This window comes from Rhinolophus hipposideros (assembly GCF_964194185.1).
Source record: "Rhinolophus hipposideros genome assembly, chromosome: 26".
Taxonomy (NCBI): domain Eukaryota; kingdom Metazoa; phylum Chordata; class Mammalia; order Chiroptera; family Rhinolophidae; genus Rhinolophus; species Rhinolophus hipposideros.
In genome coordinates, this window is record NC_138072.1 from 7,764,222 (window position 1) to 7,790,000 (window position 25,779).

The following is a 25,779-nucleotide window of genomic DNA, read 5'->3' on the forward strand; positions in this document are numbered from 1 at the left end:
TTCTACCTAGGAGGGACTAGACTTAGTAACAGACCCAAATTCTGTGCTACTTATTCCAGACATTGTGAATTGCAAATATTTCCAAAAAATAAAAAACAAAACAAAACAAAACAATTCTCAAAATGTCACTTGCACCAATTTTGCTCTCGGAAGTCACGCAAGCAGGTTTTGGATGGATCAGGCTGTGGTTCATATGCCGTGGATGGTTAAGTAGACGGGGGCAGGGGGCGTCACACACCTTGCTCTCAGAGCCTTAATTGGACCTGACCCAGGGCTCACACCAGAGAAAGGACAGTCGCTTGCTCTTGGCAAACCCAGCCAAGGCTACCTACCTGTGAAATGGCTTCAGCTGGTTTACTACGGATGCCCGGATGCCAAAAGAAGTATGGGTTGTATTTATGGGGATTCTTTTGGTTTCGCTCTCAAGCAGCTCATGGATGAAGAGGGTATAGTTGATGATGTGGCCACTTGTCCTAACTGGCGGGTCCCAGGTCACTACGATTTCCTGAGGACCCTTGGCCTGCAGTTTTGGAGGCTCCATTCCTGACGGCGCCCAGGGGCTAGTTCGATCTCTGACGAGTGGACTCAATACACCCCCCTGGCTGTTGTTGGCTGTCACTGCGTAGCTGTACTCCACACCGGGGGTGACAGTAAAATCATGATAGCGAGTTTCCAGGCCAGTATATACGATCGTCCCATCCCTCCTAAGTTCGTAACTTCTGATCTGGCCATTTGGGTTTCTTGGAGGTTTCCAGGTGATTTCTATAGATTCTGAGCCTGTGACTTGCAGTTTCGGAGGGTCGAGAGCCTGTGGTGGGGCCTCCATCGTCCAGGCGGTTTTTGACACGCTGGTTGTACAACCTCCAGCCGTGCAGGCGACCAGGGAGAAATTGTACTGAGTATAAGGCTGCAGGTGGGAGACCAGCAGGGACAGGCTCTGCCCAGCCAGGTACTCCTGACCAGCACATCGGAGCAAATAGTTAGTGAGCTTTCCATTGTGAATTGCTGGCGGTGTCCAAGATACATGCATCTGAGTGGCACTGACGGCCTGAAGGTTTGGGGGGCTGACCCCGGCTGGAGCAGCCTCGTGAGTTGTGATGCTGGTGGCTTTGCTGGTAGAGCAGCCCCCGCTCGTGCAGGCTGTGACTGCGTAGCTGTATGTGGCGAAAGGAAGCAGCTCGTTGTCAGTGTAACTGAACGTCAGAGCATCGAAGGGGAGAGGATAGAGCACTCCGTTCCTTTGAAGCCTGTAGGACTGGATGAGACCATTAGATCGCCGTGGGGGGACCCAGGAAATCAGCAGTTTGGGGGGGTTCATAGATATGTATGTTATCTCCGGGGGAGAGAGACCTTCTGGAGGCGCCTGCAATGTCCTGATCTTACTCCATGAGCTACAGGTGTGGCCGGCTGCATTCCAAGTGTGAATCTTATATTCGCACTGAGTCCACGGCTGCAAACCAGTGTCATTACACAGAAATGCATTCCGTTCAGTATTATATTCTGTGAAAACAATTTTCTCATCAGCCTGGATGGTCTGATTCCCCCAAGCGTTTCCCTCGAAGCATCTGCGAATCAGTTCGTAGCGAATTATCTTTCCATTTGGGTTAACAGGTTCTGACCAGCTCAGTTCAACGCTGGTGGACCCCACAGACCGGACTGCAGGAGCCACCTGAGAGCGGGGAGGGGCTTCGTCTGTCCGCACAGGCTGGGGCGCTGAGCGGGCACAGCCGGCCTCGGTGCAGGCCTCCAGGGTCAGCGTGTAGACAGTGAAAGGGTCCAGGCGTCGGAAGAGAAACTGGCGACTCAGGCCAGTGTACTCCAGGATCCCATCATTGAAGATGTTGTATGTCTGGAGGAGGAAGAGAAGCGAAGGGAGCATAACATGTAGCATTTGATTTCTTGGTGTAGCTATCTCGTCCCTTTAAACCTTCCCTGCTCCTGTAGCTCATCTTGATAACCCTAATCCAGAAGAAGCATTTGGATATGAAATAAGGGAACGTGATCTTTTCCAGTTAATGTGAAGCTCACAGAAAGAGGAATAATGTTTGCCTGTGCTTTTTCTGGTTTGTTTTGCTTAAGGTTGGGTATTATGTCAGCATATATCTAAACACTAAGGGCTGTTGAACACGATTCTTTAAGAAGAGCTCCTATTTTAAATTTTAACAGTAGGAAATAACATTCAAATTTCCTATTTTATAGATACTAAGTGCTTCTGAGCTCATCCCCAGCTACTACATTGTCTATCTCCCAAGGCATTGATTGGGAAATGAACACACAATATTTAATCGTTCGTACACGGCTGAAAACGTGCATCTGTGTGCAGGCACACAACCATATGCAACTATACAAAAACATAGATACAGAGTTGGATGAGTAGGAGATGGAAGAAGCCACCCTGTGTTCTCTGGAAGGCCTTGGGATAATCGATCATTCCTTTGGAGTGAAGTAGTGTTTTGTTCCAGGGAAAACCATTCAAACATTCATCATACCAGTGCAGAGAAAGTTTTCATCCCATATCATCCACTGTTTTTTGGGAAAAATGGGATGTAATTCAACCAGAATGTTGATGTTTTTAAACAGAGGTTCCCCACCCTGTTCCTGTTTCTCCACACCTGAGATGACACATTCCTGTACATGGTGGTGACTCTAAGATGGCATCTCTCAAGAGGGGACTGGACACATATTAGATTCCCTTGAGAGGCAGATCTAGTGTATAATATTCCCACAGCTGGTTCCTGGGGAAGCTTCACTTAGACTGGAACATTGCTATGTTTTAATGTTATGTAAGATTAAAGAGCTTAGACTTCTGGAAATCGATGTATTTTGGACTATTGTATTTTAGTGTAATTTTCTTGTTGGGGTCTCAGTGCAAGACCATAGCCCCGAGAGAAAGGAATAGTGTATTTTCCAAAGAGAGCTTAGATGACATAATAGCTTCGAAAGCCTTGTGGATCTCTGGCCCACTTCATGCTCACCTGGCAAATCTCTAATTAGTGCTAAATTCAACTGGCCTCTGTACATAAGCTCGTGACTCAGTTTGGAAAAAAAAAACAACACTCAAATATGCTGGCCGGCCTCACTTTAAATTTCTTACCGTAAATTTTAAATAGGTGATTACCAACTTGTAATCCTACTCTATCCACTGCCCCAATATGCTTGCTCTCTCATTTTCCAAAGCAATTATTTCACATCTCCTCCTTTCTCCACTAACAACCAACATCCTCTTCCCTCCTTAACAGGTGGTTGGCGCCATAACCACGTATTGGAATGAGAAACAGAAGCTGTTGGGAAGGAATATTCTCGTGTCATATATTATCACCACCATGGCCATGTGAGTCTAGACTTACTCCATCTGCCTGCCTTTCTTCTGCGATGGATGAACTATCTCTGCCTGCTGAAGGCCACCTGAGCTCTGGCGCCCATCCCCTCCTTCGTACAGATTGCACTCCTGCAATTATTGCCATCATCTCTTGTATCACCAACTTATCTCCTTCTACTGGGTTATTTCCGTTAGTGTTTAAATGCACTTCAGTATCTTTCATTGGTTTTAAGTAAAACTTCCTGACACCATAGTCACCCAATTACTGTCCCATTCCTCTGCTTTTCTCTTCACCAGCACTTGACAGAGCTCTTGTCCCCATTCTCTTACCATGCTCTCCTCAACCGACCCCACCAGGTTTTCCATGTCACCACATGATCTGCATGTTAAGTCACAATGACCTCCTGATTTCCAAATCCAAGGTCACTTCTCAGTCTGCATTTTACTTGATCTCTCAACAGCCTTTGGCATACATATTCTCTCTTCACTTTTGAGATATCACTCATCTTTTTCCCCTTCTACCTCACTTGCCTCTTTTCAATCTCCTTTGCTGGCTACTCGTCCTCCTCTTGACCTCTAAATTTGTTGTATTCCCCAGGGCTTGATCCCAGGCTCTCATCTCCTCCAGACTCACGGCTTTAAATACCACCCATTTGCTAATGAATCCCAAATATATCTATTTTAGTGAAGAACTCTCAAGAGAGAGCTAGAATTAACTCTCCAACTGCCAACTTGCCCCCTCAAACCTGTACATTTCCCAACCTCACTTTCCCAGTCAGCGACTCAAGGCCCAAATCCAAAAGTTGTTCTGAAGTGTCCCCTTTCCTTCATGTTTCACGCCCAATCCATGAACAAATCTTGTCATCTCTACCTTCTGAACAGGTCTCCAATCCACCCTATTTCTCAGCCTTCACAACTCCCACTCATTCAAACCACTATCGAGTCTACCCTGAATTCTTTCATAGCTTCCAAACTCTACCGGTCTCCTTATAGCTCATTTTCTACATGGCAGCCAGAGAGATTTTGAGGAAACGTAAATTTGATTATGCTATTCTTTTGCCTAAATCTTCAGTCATTTTTCATTGCACTTAGACTCAACTCCAAACTCCTTATCATAGCCCAGAGGTTGGGCACAATCTACCGCCTGCCTCTCTCACAGCTCTTTTAGTGCCATCTTCTTTCCCTCCCAATGTTTCAACCACACTGGCTTCCCTCCCTTTACTTCATACACCAAGTTCATTCCTGGCTTCAGGCCTTGCATTTGCTGTTCACTTTGTCTGGAACATTTTGCTCTCATAGCTTCACATGACTGACTCTGTCTTGTCATTCAGGGCTCAGCTCAAATGTCAACTCAATTCAAATGATCATCCATTCTAAAATAGCCTGAGCAGGCATAATTACATTACTCTGTTTAATTTTATTTATGGCATTCGTCACTCTGAAATCCTCTCGTTTATTTATGCACTCGCTTTTTGTTTGTTTCTTTGCACCCCCACATTCATACACACACAGACACACACACATGTAATATCTGTGCCTGCAGGGACCCTTCCTGTCTTGCTCACTCTTGGCACTTAGCAGAAGCTCAATGAGTAGTTGGAGAAATGTAAATGAAAATAAAAGGCCGTCCCTATCATCCATCATGCAGGAAGAGGCGAACACTGGGACAGGAGACCCTCACAAGGAGCTGTGCTCTGATGAGGGGTGTGAAGGAAGAAGCTCTTTTCTCTGATGGGGAGCTTAGGGCTGTCGCTTGGATTTTAAGACCAGGATTCTAAGGTTCAAGCCTCTTATCCCAGAGTAGGAGAAAGCTGGCTCAGTCACATGCAGGCAGGCTGGTAGAAAGCGGCCTGCTTCTGCTACTTGTAGCAGGCCCGGAGGCAAGCAGAAGCTGTGAGTACGAAGCAGCGAGTCCTCCCCAGGGAGGTCTGTGAGGGTGGGCCTGGCCCTGTGAGCTCTGGTTCCAGTTGGAAGTCACTGCTGTAGGTAATTTCCTGCTGTCATCCTCCTCGTAGGGTTTTCAGAGAAGCTTTATCCAAAGTCACAGCTTCGTCTTAACTGTTCTTTGTGGCATTGATGGGGGCATCTTTGCCACCTTGAGGGGAGTGGTAAAGGAGAGGCAGAGTGACTCAAGCAGCTGCAGGCTGGGGAATTCTGCAATCCTGACCTGCAGAAGGCGGCTGATGAGAGTCTGACTGGTGGTCCAGGGCCAGAGGCAGCAATAGATTGACAGGCAAGTTGCCATCACCCCTGGGGAGGAATGTCAGAAAGGCCGATGAGGGCTGCCTTTCATGTGGGTGCACATTCAGAGTAGCCGATTGTGGGCCGATGATGGAAATGCAACCTCATCTGTGCTCGCAGGCCTGTGAAGCCCGGGCTGTACGTGTGACATTAACAAGACTCCCCTCATGGTGCATACGGAGGTGGGAGTTAGCAGATGTGGGGGGCTAACTTCTGCTTAGTGAGTGCTGCTAAAAGTGCGAAGGTGGCAGGGCTAAATCACAGAGCTACGCAGGACAATTCAGGAGGCAATGAGACCACAGCCATTTAAGAGTCCGGTTCTGGTGTGGTGACTTCCTGGCTTCAAATCCCACTGCCATCCTTTGCTCTGTGCACCCGGGCTGTTACTTAGCCTCCATATGCTACCGAGAAGGGCTGATGTAAGGATTCCATGAGATGCTCCATGGAGAGCACTTAGTCCAGTGCTGGGTCTCTAGGAAGCATAACACATGTGAGCTACTCTGCTCTGATCTACGATTTAGTGCCTGGAGGAACCATCACAGAGAATTCAACAAGACTGCAAAGGCGGTTTTCCCACAGGAACCTGATGGCATGTCAGGGCTCATCTATGTATCTAGAGAACCCCAAACGTGATTTCACGTTCAGGGTAGACGTTACCTTAATCACACCATTGCTTCGCACGGGTTCCGACCACTGCAGGAACAAGGCCTGGCCGTTCTCCTTCTGTTCTACTGTCAAGTTGCTCAGCCCGCTTGGAGACGATTCTAGGGTTTGCACCAGAGTCCAGGGGCTGGAAACTTCTCCTGCCTGGTTTGCAGCCACAACACCAATGTGATATGTTGTGAAGGGTTCTAACCCGAACAGGTGGGCTTCATGGCTCGTTCCCTGTAAGGAAAGGAACATGTTAGTTTTCCCCGAGAAACTGCTGCTGACTGCTGGAAAGTCATTTTCTAAGATACGTAAGTAATGGCAGTGCAGATGTCACAACAGAGTGGCTTTGTCTTGTTCTTGACAGCCTGGACATATTAACCAGTGTTGTGTGATTTCAGACACACAAAGTGTGGATCAGATAGGATCCTTGCCTCTTCAGACTTTGTAACACAAAAGATGTGAGATATAGCATAAAAACTTTTTAAAAAAATGGAGGATGCCGCAGAGGGCACTGCTACATCTGGTTCATGATGGAAGTCGGTGGAGATTTAACCAGAACGGACCTAATTCTCTTTCATTAATTCACCGCGCTATTTGTTTATACATAAGCCTTACCCCATCTCCCTCTCTCATTCTCTTGGCATGTATTTATATCTTACAAATGCAATAAAACCATCATAAGAAAACAATAACAATAAGGCAATTGTACTATAACTGCACCAACACCCTTAGAGAAATCGATTAATACAAATGTGAAAATAGCATGATTTGTTACAAACACCATAACTAAAACTATGACATTCACCAAAAGTAACTGCTTTCTAGGCTTTGAGAATTTGGCCTTTGTTGATGTAAAAGAAAAAAAAAAAAGAAATAGCAAAATTAGGTTTTTTTGTTTGTTTGCTTTTTCTGCTGAGCGAGAAACATGTAACATATTTTGAATAGAATCCTAATGTTTTGAAAGAGCTCAGATGCTCTTTCGATATCTGGGCTGGACGCAGACGTCTGTTTACAGATGGAATTATGTCTGCAAGTGAATCAAAAATGTGTGTACAGGTGCGTACACACATACACACACACAGATACTTTCTGTTGTGTATGATATCCATTGGATGTGAATGATTATAAAGAACTTTTGACTAGTTTAATATAATATTTATGCACAATGGTGTATGAGGTCAACTTTGGTTTGTTAGATGTATAAATGTGACAACTGTCCTCTTTTCTTGGTGCCATGGAAAGAGGAATGTGAGATGGAGAAGAGGTAATTGTTTCTGAGAGTAGGTACCTGAAAAAGCATCAGTAATGTGAGTGAAAACTGTCCTTCATGTGGGGACATCCAAATATCACTTTGAATACAATATAAGGTGACAAAATCAAACTGAACCATTTTCAAAGAAACAAAAACATACAGTTGAAATAATTTTTGACTGTTTCCTCATGCTCTTGTTTGTAAGTTACAACTGTGTTAATGTTTCTTATTATATGTTAAACACAAGCAGAGAAAATATGATTTCCTCTACTTATCAAATACTTCTAAAGTCAATTTTCCTGTTTCAAGAAGTGCCATTACGATATTACATGCTAACCTCCTGAAATCTTTTAATATTTAAACATTAGCTAAGCGACCAGACTCTGAAACAAATTTTACAGAAATACTAATTTCTCTTTTTTAAAATATTAAAAGTTACATCATAAATATTTAAAACTTATTTCTCTATAACATTGGATTGGTCTTTTAGATAAATACAGCACAGAACTTGAATGACCATAGTGAATATTAAACCAGAAGATGCTACAGGTTCCGATTACAAACACTCTTTTCTGATAAATGATTCCTTTTCTGTGGAAATAGGGCAAACATAGACAAGATTAATAATGCAAAAAAGAAAAAAATTCTTTGTTCAGAATATTCAGTAATAGATGCCAGAAAAAGCATAAGCTCCAAAGCAAATAGTAATCACCTCTAACAAATTATATATAAAACAGGTAGACTGTTGGGGGACATTTAGAGATAGCTTTTGTCATAAGAAACATGAAAAGCATGTGGACTATAAAGCAAAAACATATGTATGTTGTGAATAGCAGCACCTGTTCAATTACAGTTTATTTCAGAGCTGAGAATTCCATCCAGCCCCTAGATGGCAATACTATCAAACACTTGTGATAACACGAGGCCTTGATGATTAACAACCGGCATGCAGTCATCCAACACACTCCAGGCACCATTAGAAAAATAACAAAACTGATTTCATTATAGATTCTTTTAATACACATTTATAGCTCAGATCCTTGAAAGCAAAAGTATTCAAAATCGCCTGGCCAGAAAATCTTCATCATCCCAATGTAGAAATAAGACCTGCTGATCTCAAGTCGAAGTTCGTGCCTGCCTAACACAGGAATTTCTAGGGGTCCCCTTGTACAAAAGCTAGTCACAATAGTTGTTTTGCTTCATTTGGTCTACTTAAAAAAGAGAAATGATCCCCTATGGTAAAAGCAAAGGAGAATTTTTATATTATCATTTATACGGAGGTCATCTTTCCCTATTACGTTAACTTCTTATTTCTGAATAGCTACAACACACATATGCATGTGCCCACACGTGTGCACACACACATACACACCTTAAATCAACCTCATGAATAGCCTCACTTTTAATTGACTAAACAAAGTCAGTATTTAGTACAGGCCACGGTTTTTAAAAAAAAATGAAGAAAATTTTAAAATGGCAAAGCAACCCTTACCAATGTACTCTTTGACACTTTAGGAAATAATTTACATTAGTCTTTCCTGAATAGATTTCCAACGTCAAAGTTCACTGTTTTAGAATCCCACTGTCAAATCAGGGCATAGTTCACTCTGTGGATTGATTGGGTTGTGTCTTTTTTGTTCAGTTACTTGCCAGGTCCCTTGAATTCAGAATATTTGCTTGAGCACTGTTGATCTTAAATGTTTTGGATACAATTTCTTCCTTTGAAAATGTAGCATTCTATCTCATGGACTGGTAAAGTCATCATTAAGAACAATTTTACTTCTTTGCACAACTCTGCCCCCTCCTTTTCTTCCTTCCCTTAGGAGATTATCTTAATTCAAAATGCTTTCTTCTCCCTCTTTTCTGTCTTTATTTCACTAGCTTTCTTTTCACTCTTCCATCCTACTGATTCTGTCAAAATATACACATATATATGTACATATATATGTGTCCATATATATCACATATATTATATATAATCACATATTTTATATATGTGTGTGTGTGTGTGTGTGTGTGTGTGTGTGTGTGTGTGTATTTATCCCTGACCTCTGGACTTTCCTCCTTCCCTTTTTCCTTTCCACATTCCAATCCACATAACATTCCTATTATTTTATTCTAGAAATATACTGTTGTTGGGCAGCAGATGAAAATAATGATTCAACAAAGGAAAACAGGAATAATCTGCTCCCTGCAATCTAATATTTCCAATGAGACTTAGCTTATTTTTTCCCCCGTTTTTAACTTATATGCACACGGGTCAGAGTCTGGATACAAACCAGTGTGTCCTTTTACGAGACATAATGACAAGGCTCTCTGGAGCGCCTGCCAGTTGAGGTTCTGCTGGCAATGTGAACTACATTTTAACCTCTCCACTCTGCTCCTGGGGGCACATGAAACTACTTGGGGTCTTCAGCAGTCTGCCAATTTTACACCATCTCCTCTGATTATTTCTGACGACTTGAAGTGCCCCAAAGGTGGCCATGGGGTCAATAGGTTTATGTACGTTGAAAATGATCAAAAATTACCATTGATCTGTAGCTGTCAATAAAAGGCAGTGTGGGGAGACTCCCTGCACAAATGTTTAAACTGCATAAAGCAACCTAACTTAGTCATCTTTGAGTCTATTGATCTGATGATCCAGCACTTTCCAGAGCTTTCGCTCTGGTCTTTGTGGTACATTTTCACTGAGCCTACTTACCTCGGCCCTTAGGAATCCCTTTACCCTCCACCTGGTAATGAACCCAAAGAGTGACATGTAGCCACGACTGTCATCAACAGAGCATCGCGTATGCTTATGACAATTTGGAAAGGGTTCATCTCCCTGGTTACCACCTACTGCATTCCCAGCTGATAGGGTTTCTTCTCTCTTAATATTTTAAAATGATTGGCCACTGGCTTCTCAATCCTGACCTGAAGGCAGGATTCCTTTCCCTTTTTAGTTTCCATGAATACCAAGGCCGAGAGAGTATGTCACATCCAAAGTTTGCTTCCTTTCCACAGAGAGAGCTTCAGAGAAATCTAGATTTAAATATATCAACTTATGTCTTTGGTGGAACCATTTTAGATGTTGCTGCTTGGTTTTAGCATACCTTGTAGTTTACCTTGCCATTATGATAAAGTAGAAGAATAGTTATAGACAGGTTTCTGCTTTAGATTATAAATAAAACATGAGAACTAGGAAAAGATCTCATTTACCATTACCTAAAAAGCCATGGCTTTGGGCAGAGTATATTCAGTCAACTGGATGTCTTTTATACATTTTCATGCTGACAAATCCACATATTTCTCTAGATTCCTGAAAGCCAGATAATTTGAGGCATAGATTTTATAGGGCTAACTTCCTTTTCATTTATAAAGTTAATGTTTGAGTTCTCTAAAGGTTGGTCAACATATTTATATCTAGCACTTATTTTATAAAAATCAAATCAGTCTTGATACAGAAACGCTCTCTTTTTTACCCATAGCCAAATATGAACCTTGAATACAGATCCATGGTTTACTTAAGTATGATATGTTCAAGTCTGCAAAAGATTCACATCGCCAGAAAATTCCCACTGGTTTCACATGCTTACTGACTTTACAAGTGCCATTTTTTGACTGCATATTTCCTGGCTGGTGGGACAAAGAAGACTTTCTTTGATGGAACACATGCATGCAGAGTTGCTCGGAATCAAAGACTGACTCACAGTACAAGAGAGGAAGAAGAAAATACCCTTAGATCCATGGCTTATTGTTTTATGTGCATGAAAACTATGTGTCTGCTAGGTGGCACTGCTAAGTGGTATGACAGAGCTGCCAAAATGGTCAGTGGAAACATGAAGTATTGATGTTGGTCAGCAGCTCTATTCAATTTTTTGCTTTATACTTTTGACCATCTGGTGTGTGCATGATTCTGTAACATGCCTGGGGGAGATACAAGACGGATAACAGGCTTCTAACTTCTACCGTGTTTCCCCGAAAATAAGACCCAGCTGGACAATCAGCTCTAATGCGTCTTTTGGAGAAAAACTTAATATAAGACCCGGTCTTATATTATATAAGACCTTATATAAGACCAGGTATTATATTATATTATATTATATTATATTATATTATATTATATTATATTATATTAATTATATTATATTATATATTATATAAGACCCGATCTTATAGTAAAATAAGACTGGGTCTTATATTAATTTTTGCTTCAAAAGATGCATTAGAGCTGATTGTTCGGTTAGGTCTTATTTTTGGGGAAAGACACTAGGAGCTTATGCTCTAATAGAGCAGGTCATTAACATATATAGATATATCCAACTTGGAATGTGGTAAGTGTTATACTTGAGCACCCAGGAAATACAGAGGGAGTGCTTCTGATCGTGAAGGGAGGAAGAGCTGGGCAAGACTTAATTGGGAGGTGGCATCTGGCCCAGGTCAGGAATATGTAGTGTTTGTGTAGGTGAAAATATATGAGAGGTTAGAAGAGAACAGAAGAAGGTACAGGATATATTTGGGAAAGAGCTGGGAGTTGAATGTAGCTGGAGTGCTGTGGGTGTAGGGGAATAGTGGGGATTGAGGCTGGAAAGAGACTAAGATTGGACAAGGCCATAAATTTCACCCTAAAGTTTTTAGACATTTGCTAAAAAGCAATGAGTAACAGTAGGCAAAAATTGTAAGAAGTCCTGTAAAAAGCTTTACAATGCAATCTGAAGGAATTATTGAAGAACTTTAAAATGTTGCCCTGTTGTGGTATAGGTCATGGCCAATGACAGATTCAACAAACAGACAAAAAAACTGCCAAGAATTCATTCATTCATTCGATTATTTTTCAGCCAGAAAGTATAGACTGCCACATATAGAAGGTAACAGAAGAGTATTCTCTTAGATTGAAAACGCCTTTGTTGGATGTTTGCTCTATTTCAAAACTTGTAATTATTCTTCAGACACAATTGTTTGCCTTTTGATCACAACTGAGGTGGGGATACCATTAAACTGAAGCCAATTACACTGTCCTCTGTCCCAATCCACTACCGAATCACACGGGCTGGGACAGTGTTTTTACCTGGTGGTGGTGACAGGTCGGTGTGACACCATTCAGACCCTTGCTCCATTTCCTTATATCTATCCCATGGCTAGAAGGCAGTGAGAAAAGGTTGGGGAAACTACTGATGACTGGAAAATAGAATGAGGATAATTCAAAGGCAGAGACAAGTGATAAAGCATCCCCAGATCTGAACTCCAACTCATGTTACAGGACTTGATTTGAAAAATTTCAAGAAAGTAGAAATGTATATCCTCACTTGAAGTTACTGTGACGTGTGTAATTACATGGGACTAGTCAAAGGCCATGTGCAATATACAATTGTAAATTTCAAACTTAAAATGCTCAGTTTGGAGTATTCATGGGTAACTGCCGTGTGCACTTTGGTGCCTTTATTCTCACAAATATCCACATCCAGAAAAGAATGATATGTGGAAAGTGGGGCTATTTCTTTCTCTTTCATTGGAGCACACCATTCATTTTGTGATGGGGTGGTCCATGCAAAAAGAAGATTCAATTCACAGACATTTTCTTTAAAGAAAAATGGTCTCTATCAATGTAATGTATAAAAGCAAAAGCTAGAGTCCTTGCAAAATGAACGATGATGCCTCAGTTACCATAAAAACACTGTGGGGGGAGGGTGGGAAGAATGGTTTCAAAATGACTTTTTTATCAAAGGAGAAGAAGGAAGAAAATTAAATGTGTCCTAATTGAATTTTTCAGGTGGCAGATCAGTCACACCAAATATTAAAAAGCAGTAATTCTGATCTCTCAGAATTAAGAATATGCACACTCTGTGACCCGGCAATTCTACTCTGGCAATCTATTTTTTTGGAAATACTGGTGAAACTGTACTAAAATACATTTAAAAGAATCTCCTTCCAGCTGTAGTCTTGTATTTGTCCAGTCTTTGGAGGAACACATTTACTGAGGGGCCTGGACGGGCTGTTTGTTCTGCCCTCAGCTTACTTTATCTACAGGTCTTCTAACCTCAGTTCTTCTTACTGAGCTTTTCCTGTGTAAAGCTGCACCCTACCCACTCCCCATTTTGAAACCCGTTCCCATTTTGAAACTCCTTCACTGTGAGCTCTAGTTTTTCCTTTTCCAAGCAGTCATCACTCATTTCCAACATATCATATACTGTATTTCATCATTAAGGTTATCATTTATTGTCTACATCTCTTTTGAAGAATGTAAGTTCCCAATGGGGCAGGGAATCTGTTTCACTCTCTCCTCCGTCACATGGTCTCTCATCGTGCCCAGTACAGAATAAGTGCTCAGGAAATAGTTACACTGGTAATGAATATGGACAGAATTTTAAATGGAGGGGTGGAGTGAAGAAGAGACGGTAGAGTGAGTCTAAGAGAGAATCTACAAAGAGTCTGAGAAGAGAGTTGGGGAGAGTCTAGGAAGAGAGAGTAGGCAGAGGAGCGGTGTAGGATCAAACTCAGATTATCCTTGGAAATAGGAAAATGTGAACAATTTATGATAATACTTGTAAAAATGTACATAAAGTTGGTAATTCTAGAAAAATAGAAAAATAAATGCACTCAATGATAGATCAATCCATCTGAAAATAAAACAAGACAAAGCCTTTAATCACCTCCCGACTCCAAGATGACCGAAGCCCAGGAAGTTTGACTGTGAAGTGTTTTGTTATTGCTTTTAATTAAATCTGTAACAGATAAGTCATGTGATGTACAAAGTGCCCCAGAAAATAGGTAAAATGAGCCAAGTACCAAACTCAATCTATGACATTAGGATAATCTCAGAATTGGACAAGAACAGAACAAGAGAAGTATGTTATCGACTCAAATCACTTGAGAGTAGGTGAAAAAGTTCTACTATAAGCAAATAGTATCCAACAATATATTTAAGAGAGATATAATGACTGGGTAGGATTTAGCCCTTCTTGATTTACATATATTCATCTTAATGGAATTAATAAAATTCAACACTCAGTCATGATAAAAATCTCTTAGCCAAGTGAAAATAGAACAAATTACTCTTAATCTGACAGACAGCATTTTCTAAAATGATACAGTGAATCATATTTCATGATAAAGCATTAAAATTGCCCCATCAATGTACAAAGTCAGACAGAATGCCCTCTAATCATTATTGCACTGGTAATAGTAGGCAATGCAGAACAAACCAAAACAAAAAAACGTGGGGGTGATGCCACAGGGATATCAGAGCTCACCAGGTATTTATTTTATTTTTCATATTTAACCAGCTTCCCTGCACCTAAATGACTAATTATTGTCAATGGGGTGTGGAGAGAAGGGGTGTTAGCCACTTTTATCCCTTTCATACACGGGCCTTATAAACATCTTACAGAACCCGCCCAGAATGCTCTTCCCTATTCTGGTCTGGCATTAACATATGATGGAGAAGGGTGGTCAAACCCACTATTGCTTTCCTGACCTTTATTGTGTTAAGCACTAATATTTGGCGTTGTGTTTGTTACCACAGCATACCCTACCCTATCCTATCCTATCCTATCCTATCCTATCCTATCCTATCCTATCCTATCCTGACTAATACAGGGTATATGTGTTTGGAAGAATAAGAAATATGATTACTGACTATTTAAAAAGTCCAAAGCATCTCTAAAACTAAATTATGAGAGTTCAGGGATGCTAGGATCAAACCCAAAAATCAATCATAATTTCCAATAAGAAATATGACATCCAGATTCCAAAACTTACAATCTATAGTCTCAGGAAAGGTGGGGAATGATGCAGCCTATATTTTAGTCAGGAATATTTTGTTACAGGGAACAGAAACTCATGTTAACTGGCAAAAGGAGAATGAGGGAGCAAGTGAAATACATCTGAAATACCGAGCATCTGAAATACAACCCTGGCTCTTTGAAATGAGAAAATCGTCAGAACTTGGACTTTCTCTCTTGGGGGCTGTATGACATTTCTGTCTTCTCTTTCTCTTCACTTGCTTGATTTCTCTACTTATCTCCCGACATGGGTACCAATTCTCAGTGGAAATAACCTTACACCGGTAGTACTCATGACTGTCTGACCACTGTCTCTGCATCTCCACAAAGAGTGGAACTGAGTGGGTTTTAGGTGGCAATGGCTTCCCTGGCTTTAGGTCAGCTATAGCTCTGTGTGGGGGGAAGGGGCAGGTAGAGTGAAATAGTAGCCATTTGTGTCCCCAGGTTTTCTTTTTCATCATAAATTGTAAGTGGTGGCTGACCTCAGTGAAAGGATGCATGGCATCTTGACACAAATACTCTCAATGGCAGCCATGTTTTTGGTAGTAGGTGACAGTATGGCTAAGGACGACTCACTGTGTCTGGGGGGACCTTGCCTCTGGGTCTGAGACCTCACTTCTGCTCAGGGTTCCCCTTTGCTCACAGTGCCTTCATGACTGGACATTCCTGACCATTTTTAAAACACCCAACCAATGCCATCTCCAATTGGAAGACCTTCTTCACTCCCCAGGTAGTTACTCACTTCTCTTCTCTGCTCTTTGTATCGCACATGGGATTTTTACTTTGCATTGTGGTGACCTATCAGATGAATATCCTGTCCCTTACAGTTGAAGTACTCCCGAAAACAATACTTCAAATAAATGCTGCAGAATCAGGGAATGTATTGTTTAAATATGAGTGTCAGACCCTTTAAAGCCCTTGGATCTGCTTCTCTCTATTTTCTGTAATCTCACTTCTGCTTTTACGTGAAAGGCCCGCGTCCGGATTTCAGTTTGTTTTTCTCCATCCCTGTCCCCACAGCTTCAAGGAGAGGTAATCATGGTACCTTCAGGTAGAAATAGCAATTCTCTGCCTCCGAACTTCGGAATGCTTTCCAACATGACTCACCTACTCTCCTGGATCCTATTTCATTGCCATAGCCAAGTGGAAGAATCAAGTTTTGATGTGTCTAATTTGCAAGTCAGAGGGATGTGAGAGCCAGGATCTGCTCAGGAAGCACTGTGGTTGGCACAGCCTGTCATCAGCAAGCACCCCCTTGCCAGCTCATCCCCTGCCAGTCCACACTCTGCCCTGTTCATTTACACCCTGTGCTCCAGCCCCACCACTCAGGGTCTGCTAACAATGCTCTTCATTGAGGCTCCACGTCTGCTCAGGGTTCCCCTTTGCTCACAGTGCCTTCAGGACTGGACATTCCTGACCATCTTTAAAACACCCAACCAATTCCATCTCCAATTGGAAGACCTTCTTCACTCCCCAGGTAGTTACTCACTTCTCTTCTCTGCTCTTTTTTATATCGCCCATGGGATTTTTACTTTGCATTATGGTGACCTATTCACATGCCTTTTCTCCCTTCTAGACCTTGAACTCTTAGAGAACAGGGACTCGGGATACAAAATGCACATTGGCACCATATGGGAGCTCAGTGGATTTCTGCCAAATGCATGCAACACTATTCTTTATTTAAATGTAGTTTTAAAATTAAATATTTAATATTTTACTAAATGCATTATATTATTGGCGATATGTTAGCTGTTTTAAAAAAATTTATCATACAATAAACCTCATTTCTCTGAATCCAGTATTACATTTACTTCAGAACATAGGGTTATTTGATGTATCCCAAAGAAAGAAAGAAAAAAAGCTTCCGATTAGTGAAAATATAATGCTTTTTTTATCCCTTAGAATTTTTACTTTATATTTGTGGAGAAACACCTTTAGAATTGTATGGCATACTTTTTTGTTGTTGTTGTTTGTTTGTTTTTGTTTTTTTTGTGTGTGTATATTAAGCTGCTGTTTCTGTGTCTTTCTGTGTAGATGGTATTTTTTTCCTTTTAATACCAAATCACAGTGCAATCTTTGTGAAGATATTTTAAGTGGCAATTAAACTCAACTTATGTAGTACCAACCACGCACATAACTCAACTGAAGTGATGAGAGAGCGAACGGCATTGATAAGGTTTGAGAAGGCACAGGAAATGACAAGTTTGTAACAACTGCCACCTACAGCAACTGTAAGATTGTCAGATGCATGTGAGCCCAGAGATGGAGAAATGTGAAGACATGTTCATCATAAACATCAGTGAGATGTCTGTCCTCTGTTTTCTGAGTATCCTTCCCGAATAGAAAAGGGTGCCCTGTGATAAAAATCTAGTCCATCACTTCTCGTCCATTTTAGCAAAGTAAACTGACCTGTTCTTGGTGACAAGAGTGGAACCAGAAAGCTAAAGCTGGCCCAGTTAAAACACAACCGAGTGACACTGCCCTGCTGGCTATAGTGGGATGAGAATGGCACAAAGCCAAAGTCAGACCCAGGAACTCACAGACGATGCCCAGATGATAGTAACATGGAGTACGTGAGGATTTGGGCAGTGTACGCTAATTGTTCTGCAAGACACATCTGACCTCATCAGTAACTGCCGCTGCTGCTTTCGAAGTCATTCATAGCATATGTTCTTTAAGCTTTTAATTCTTTTTGTAGAGTTTCTCAAAGAGTGAGAACAGTGAGCGCTTACTGTAGGGCAGGCACTTTCCATGTACTTTATGTATATTAAATGATTTAATCTTTAAAACAACCTCATGGGATAGATACTGTAATCACCCTCCATGTTCAGAAAAGGAAATAGATGTACAGAAAGTTGAAGCAAATTGGCCACAATCATATTAGCATAAGGGGCAGAACCAGGATTTAAGTGGAGGTATTCTCACCACAAAGTCTGTGTTCATGACCTTGAAGTTGTGCCTGGATTGCATCACACCCTGCTCATCACCCCCACTAGAACCACCGGGCTTTGGAAGGTGGAGCAAGCCTACGCCATTTTTTGGATACAGACAGTTTCTTACTTCTTCCTACCTGGGAACCAGGAAAGGCTTTCTGTGCTCTTTGACCAAAGCTTGCTTACTCAGATGAAATTATAACCTCAAGGGAAATAGAAGGATTGCTTTTCAAATAAACACAATTCCAATGGTTTGCCTATAAGTCAGGAATAGCAGACACCATGAGACTAAAATATGATGACACATGAGGCTCAGAAAAAAGATACCGCAAAGACAGACCACCGAGAAATTTCTTCCATTCACTTGTGTCAGGCTCCAAAGGGGTGAACCAGTTATCAACAGTCAGACCTCAAGGGTCTGTGTAGATGCTAGTGGCATATGTGCGTGGGTGTGGCACGGTACTGAGTTGTTGCTTTGAAAACATTTTCATATAATAGGATTTAAATTTCTCCTTTTCTCTGGATTTTTCTGTTAATATTAGAATTAAATTAAAGCATTAAGTCAACCATCTTAGCGCAAAGAAATTATGTCAGGTTCAACATCGAGGGCTTCACTATGGAATATCTATTGACTCAAGCTTATTAACTTGTAAATCCTCTAGTTTTACATTATGATCTATTGATCATCTGCTTTTATTTGCATTCTAAATGAATAAACAAAAAGAAATGATCACGGTTTAGTCATTACACCTTAAGAGAAAATGTTCTTACGATAAGCATACTTAATTAAAAATGAAAACAACTTCTATTTGTTCTGAGAGCTAGAAGTTGGGGTTCTTATTTTCACTTAGGCAAACCAAAGATTATTTTCAATTTTCCATAATCGTTTGTTAGACATTTGGACAAAACAGGAAAAAAGTTTCTCACTGAGGATAGAAAGTGTGCTGTGAGTTTGGCATTTTGAACGAATTATTAAATCGTTCTACAATCTATAATATTCCTTGGCTTGTTTTAGTAAAAATTTCTCTTTTATATGCAAGAGCAGCTCTGTGTCTGGGGAATGAGGCAACTTTTGTGAGCCCAAGTACTTTAATCCAAAAGTAGTCAACTTAGAATCAGAAGAGCCCAGTTGAAGTTTTGGCTCTGTCACTCACACGAGAGGGACTGTAGGTAAATTATGTGCTTTTTCTGAGTCTTGGTTCCTAACAATTAATATCTTCTCATGGGCTTTTGTGAGGATTAAGCCAGATGACCTTTCTGAAAGGGGCTGGCACAGATGGTCACTCAGGAATGTGCTGTGAATTGGATCCTTGCTAATGGGAGCAGCTAAGGAAACAGGGAGATCTGTTGATTTCAAAAGGCACTTGTTTAAGTTCAGTTTTATGCTTGGCTTAATACTCTTAGCAAAAAAAAAGTGCTGAGATTGGTTTATGGCCTGAGGGTCAAACCCACAGTCAAATATTAATTTAGCTTCTACTTTGTTCTAGCATGGTGCTAGGCACTGAAGGGAGTGAAAGAAAAAGCATGCAAATCCCACACTTCAGGAACAGCGACCCATTAGGAATGCAAGGCTCACATTCATGAAACCAATGGAAAAACACTTGGAAAATGGCACTGAAGGTATATATATCTAGGAAATCATCATGGGCTTCAGCAGTCACAAAGATCCCACAGAAAAGATGAGTTTAAACATCAATAAGTAGGACATGTACTAAATACACATGATAAAAGAGTGGCTTTCTGTCATTCATTGCAAGACTGAAGCAATTAGAAATTTATCATGAAGTCTTAGCATCAGAAGGGAGTTTAGAGTTAGCAATTTGACCTTTACATCTGGGGCAGAAATCCCAGAAAACAGTGGGGAGAGAGGCAAGGCGGGGAGGCATCCTTTCAAACATAGAACTGAAGACCAATTTGCAAAAGTTTTATATGCTATAACTAAGAGGCCCAAATATGCTGATTTAGAGATTCAGAAGAGAAATCCTTTCACAATGGTTCCACTAAACTGAAGTTAGAAAAGTGCTGTCTTGCTGTTTGGATTACCTTAAGCTACTAGGAAAGGAGACAAACAAACACACAACAATGAAAAAAAAACCTTAGATGAGTATCTGGAGTGATTGATAGGATGTCACTGCTATTATATCTGTTACCCAACAGAGGTTGCAAAGTTAGGTGTGAGCCTGGAAATCCTTTCTCACTTTGCCAGGCTAATGGAAGATCACTGAAAGCTTATAAAGGCAAGACTTAGGCCAAGAAGTTAGATCCTTCAGGAATGAGTTTGATCACATCAGCCAAATAACCTCAACTTATGGGGGAGCTAAGACAGGGAAGTCATAAGTATCATTACCTGCCTTATGACCTATTACAGAAATAAATTCTCCAGACAATACCTGTTTCTGCCTTTCTGTGATGTCATGTATATAAATATGCATTCTCCTCTTTTAGCTCCCTATTGTATATACGATGTGTTTGGGTCGCTACATTTACTTTTAATTTTGGGGTGATAGTCAAAATGGGATTATGAAAAAAAAAAAACAGAGAAAGACTGGGGGACGTTATCAAGAGCTCCTTGGGGCTGAAGTGGGGCATGGCTTATCCATATAAATGGAAGAGGCTTATCTCTATTTTCCAATGAATGAGTCCTGTTCTGGTTTACCTGGAGTATGGAGACATTTTAGAAGAATATACGGGAGGATATGAAAGATGCTAGATAGCCAGGGGGTGGACTGGCATTCAAGGAAGACTTCATCACCCGTGTGTGAAGGTTACAGACCCAAAGGACAGATTTCAAAACTGGGAAAATGTCTACTTTACCCACCACATCTGATGGCTGAGCCTTACATCCCCAAGCAATGAAGCATTTCTCTGTCAAAGGGTGTGGAAGGGATGTCAGTGGTTGAACGTGACCTTTTAGAATCTTATGCTGAAGGTCAGTGCACATGCTGATGGGTCCTAGGAGGTAACTAAACTATTCAGGGACCGAACCAAGACTCCTAAAGCCCAGAATCTGCTTATACATCTCCATTCCTGAACAAAAAGTCTTCTCCCAGTTAACTGCATGCTCTGCTCCTTTCCTCCTTCAAATCTCTGCTCCAATGTCACATTGTGAGGCTTTCCTGGGCCTCCCTACATTAAATACCACCCTTCCTGTCCCAACATGTCAACACCCTCCCCTCTCCCATCACTGGCCAACATAGCCTTCTCCTGACTGGCCAACACAGCACCTCTGACATGTCACCTGTGATTTATTTTTCTCCATTGACATATACATATCGTTTTTCTACTTGTCTTCTTTATAGTCTTTCCCTCCCCACTAGAATAAAAGCTTCAAAACTTCAAGAAATAAGATTTTTGTTTTGGCCTGGTGTAGCCACTGTTGTATACCCAGTTGGCATATATTAGGTGCATATTGATTGGATGAGTGAATGAATGAATGAATCAAATAAGTTATGGACTGGTCCCTGGAAAGGGAATAATGGGAGTTTTACAACTTGGAGGAGCTGGAAATACTTATCCCCCTTATTTAATGCTTTTAGCAGACAGGGATATGATACATGCTAGGTGGGTTTATGGGTTGTAGCATATGGTTTGAACTATATTAGTTTGGGAAACATGGGTGACTGGAAATTAAATGCCGTGATTTAAATATAATACTAATAACGCATACACAAATGAAGAACAAGGAAGTGGCCAGGTCGGTAATTCTTAGTTAGGATACAAACTCTTTATCAGCTACAGTACGAAGAATGAACATAAATAGTCCAATCATATTTGACCAGACGTCGACAAAAACATTTGAAATTAAGGATATGCAAGGATACCACTTGGAAAATACCTAGACTCACATTCAATATTATTAATGATGAGTTTTTCAATAAGTGTGCACCGTGCCTTGAGATATTAGCTAATAAATAGTAGTACCTCATGATTAATTGCATGTTGTGTTCATGATTCTATTCACATCTACCCCTTTTAAAATTCCTTTTGATAGTGTAAATAATGTTTTTCACTAGTACATATTTTATAATTTAAGTAAATATATACATATCATGGGGATGTGTGCTCCAAAAGTTATTACTTGCAGGGGTGCACATTCTAAAACGTTTGGAGACAACTGGCTTATAGTAACATTTTTCTTTCAGCAAAGCTATTGCTAAGAAAGTGCACCGAGCAAAATCATTTTCCTCTCTGAAAAATAAAATGGAATCTGATCACTAGTTTTTCATGAATGAAGTTCTAAAGTAAAAACAAGTAACTCACTTAGGCTACTGTCTTGTAATGGACAAAGTCCAGCAATACATTTTGGAAGGTAAATCCTTAAAGATAATTTGTAAAACAACAACAACAACAACAACAACAAAAAAAAACAGAAAGAAAAAAAATGTCATCCCATTGACTAATTTCCCAGTGGAAAGTGCTGAGGACTCTTGATAAAAATGATACCAGTGGTCACTGCCCAGGTGGCACTTTGAAGAATATCATTGGAGACAAAAGCCCTATAAAATGTGGATGTCGCAGTCACACCAAACCTTTAGTATGCACTTGGGCTACTTTAACCAAGTTACCCTGTTACATTTATTTGATCCATTCTTTTGACTATTTCTCAGGTTGAATGAGTTAATTTAAATTCTTTCTTAAGCTTTCAAACTAGACTGAAGAAGACCGATGCAAATGTAAGTGGTTCTGGCAAGGTATAAACTATTTCCACTACCTCTCACTCCTGTGTTTCTCACATGATTGCAGGTAATCAGTTACACAGCAAAAGGTACTGTGCTGGGAGGCAGGCGGGGAGCTATGGGACACGGCACCCCCCACGCCCGGGAAGCGAAGTTCAGTTATCACGGTGACTGTCATCGTAACAATCGGGCAAGGGCATCATTCACTGTGGGTGACTAGATACAGATGAAGAGACGCTGAAAAATGGAAGGATTTTCCTTGTCTCCTGTCTCTCTGATAACTAGGCAGATTACAGAGCATGAAAGATGAGGGCTGCCCAATTCAAACCAGAGCACGTAGTCACCATCTGGGCATTTTAAAAGCAGGACACATGAAATGCTCAGATGTATCCCCCAACAGGGTGCAATAATACAGCAGTAAAAAGAAAACTGCAGTGAACTATGGCCACTTCCACACTTGCAATCATTCTAGCACAAGAAGACACAAGGATTTTCCAAAAATCTTTGCTGACATGCATCCTAACTGCTCACACGTTTGGTGTCTCTGCAGCCGCGTGTGGTATGTAGACATGTCCAGCAGAGGGCACTCTCCTCATGGAAAGGTAAGGGCGGGACCTGTCTCGATGGAATGCTGTTTTGTTTTAGGGCTCAGAAATGAAAATATTCAGCAGACCACAAACACTGAAATCATCATTTTCTTAAGACACATTCACTGCTGAAACAAATATTGACTTTTAAAATGATATCTCTGGCTTTCAACGGTGTACCCAATTGAGTTCTTTCTTTGAGGTATTGACAGATATTGATAGAGCCTTACTTTTCTGAACGAGATTTACTAAGTTGTCCAAAAGTTAGGAAACAAAGGACATCAACACTATCTTTTTGGATCTTTGAAGGTGAGAGTTCAGAATTTGTTGTTTCTGGAAACCTGTATCAACTTCTGTATATCCTCAAGACATGAGGGTGAATCAATGCTGCATCAGTTAAAAGACTCTGTAATCCGCACTGTCTTCTAGCTTATTCTTCTGAGGTATGTTTTGCAATGCAATGAGAAAGAGAGAGAGAAAAAGAGAGAGAGAGAGAGAGAGAGAGAGAGAGAGAGAGACAGAAAGAGAGAGAGAGAGAGAGAGAGAGAGAGAGAGAGAACATGATTTACAGGAATAAATGTCACATCTATAGACACATATAATCTTTGCTCCACAAAATAGAAATGCATAAGCCAATATGTTTAATGCATATAATTTAAGAATTTTAATTAGATAGATTGTTATGTAATCCTTTCTTAAGTTCTTTCGTATTTGAAAAATGAGTACCCATAAGATGAAGTACATTCATTTGCTGGGTGGTGGCTTGATGAGTAGAGAGGCTACACAATGGCATCTCTTCTTGCAACAAGAGACACCAAAACATCCTCCTGAAACTAACAATTGCTGGAAGTAGTTTAAGACTGTCTCTACACCGTAGGAAGGAAATAAACTCTAAGGAAATACAAAGGAGAGAATTAAAGAGAACATATTTTAGGAAGAAAACTTATCAAAGAGAATCTTCCCAATTACATTCCCTTGCTTCCAGTTGACACTCCAAATACATTTAAGAGGAAAATCCCTTCAGATTTTTTTTCTAGAATTCCTCAAATATATGTTTGGGTTTTTTTGGGGGTGGGGGTTTCTCTGAATGCATAATTTTTCATTCTACTCATTTTTAAGAATTCTTATTAGCCAATCTAACAATTCAATGTATCCTGCCTATTTTGTAATGAATAAATAGCACACACTGTTAATTGGCCACCTGGGGTTCAAAGAGGGGAAGTGCCGAGTTGATGTCTGAACACTGTAATGGGCTGACAACATACTGACCACACTCTATTTCACAAGATTTAAAATCGAGCTTCTTGTCCTCTCTGCTCCTCCCTCCTCTCGCTCCAGTTCTTGACCGTCTGTGAGACTAATATATTTTTTTTCAAAGTGATTTATTTCTAACAGATGTGATCACCCAACCACAGGGACCTAGATGCACAATGCCCCTAACAACTGTAATTTCTGGATATAATAAGCATATATTCCACTAATAAATAATTATCGCTCTGTTAAGGCAAAGACGCCAAGGCGTGAGGTACGATGACCAGGTACTTCGGGGCAGAAAGGACAAGCAGACGGGGTCTCCTGAGGCCGTGACTCTGCTCAACCTAAATGTGCTAATGATCGCATTTCCAGAACATGGTAGGACACGGAGGAAGAAAATTAGTCACGGTTTAATGTACACAGCAATATACAGAAAGCTAATTTTAGGTATATGTTAAGTTTCTCATAAACCAGAATTACACAAGATTGGGTAAGAAAAGATGGCGGCAAAGGGTCTGATATAGAGCCAAGTCCACAGGACAATATCAGAACAAAGAGGGACGTGCCCTCCCTCTCTCTGGTGCTTTATGTGGCTCATATGGCATCACGAGGGCATGTCCTGGGCGTGTGTCCTTATCATCTTGGCTGTGCTCAGAGCTCAGTTTTGGCATGCTGGTGAGCTGGCCCCAGGCAGCACCACTAAACCCGTGATGGCATCACAGTTTTGCCTGATGGGGTTCTGGTCATGGTCCAGCAGTGCCCTCCGCTAAGTGAGATGTCACCTGAGCACGTGGACTTCGGGTAATATTTTAAATGAGTGTGGTGTCTCGAGATGAGCTTTGGAGAAGAAGCCAACAGACAGCCTGCCGTATCCTTTCTTTCCCCAGTACAGCAGCACCTGGACATTGGGTCAGCGGCCACATTGGGTTAGGGCCATTCTGGTACTAACATGATGTGTTAAACAGGACGCATTCTTGAGGGATGGGTTGGAGAGAATGAAGTGTGACAAGGAAAAGGAAAATTTTTTCTTAAAACTGCCTCAAGGCATGCAATGGGAAGTGCTGAGCCAGGCTCTAATCCATGCTCACTGGGCCTCCAGACCTAGG

General features: G+C 41.0%; 1 protein-coding gene across 1 annotated transcript in view; it reads right to left on the bottom strand.

Moving 5' to 3' along the window:
- USH2A (usherin) overlaps positions 1-25,779 on the bottom strand; it is a gene marked incomplete at both ends in the record, with an annotated part of 554,530 nt that overhangs the window by 32,279 nt on the left and 496,472 nt on the right. The window contains 2 exons of the mRNA XM_081039194.1: positions 333-1,849; positions 6,218-6,445. Of these exons, the coding sequence (XP_080895320.1) occupies positions 333-1,849; positions 6,218-6,445 (1,745 nt within the window). The remainder of the gene's footprint in view (positions 1-332; positions 1,850-6,217; positions 6,446-25,779) is intronic.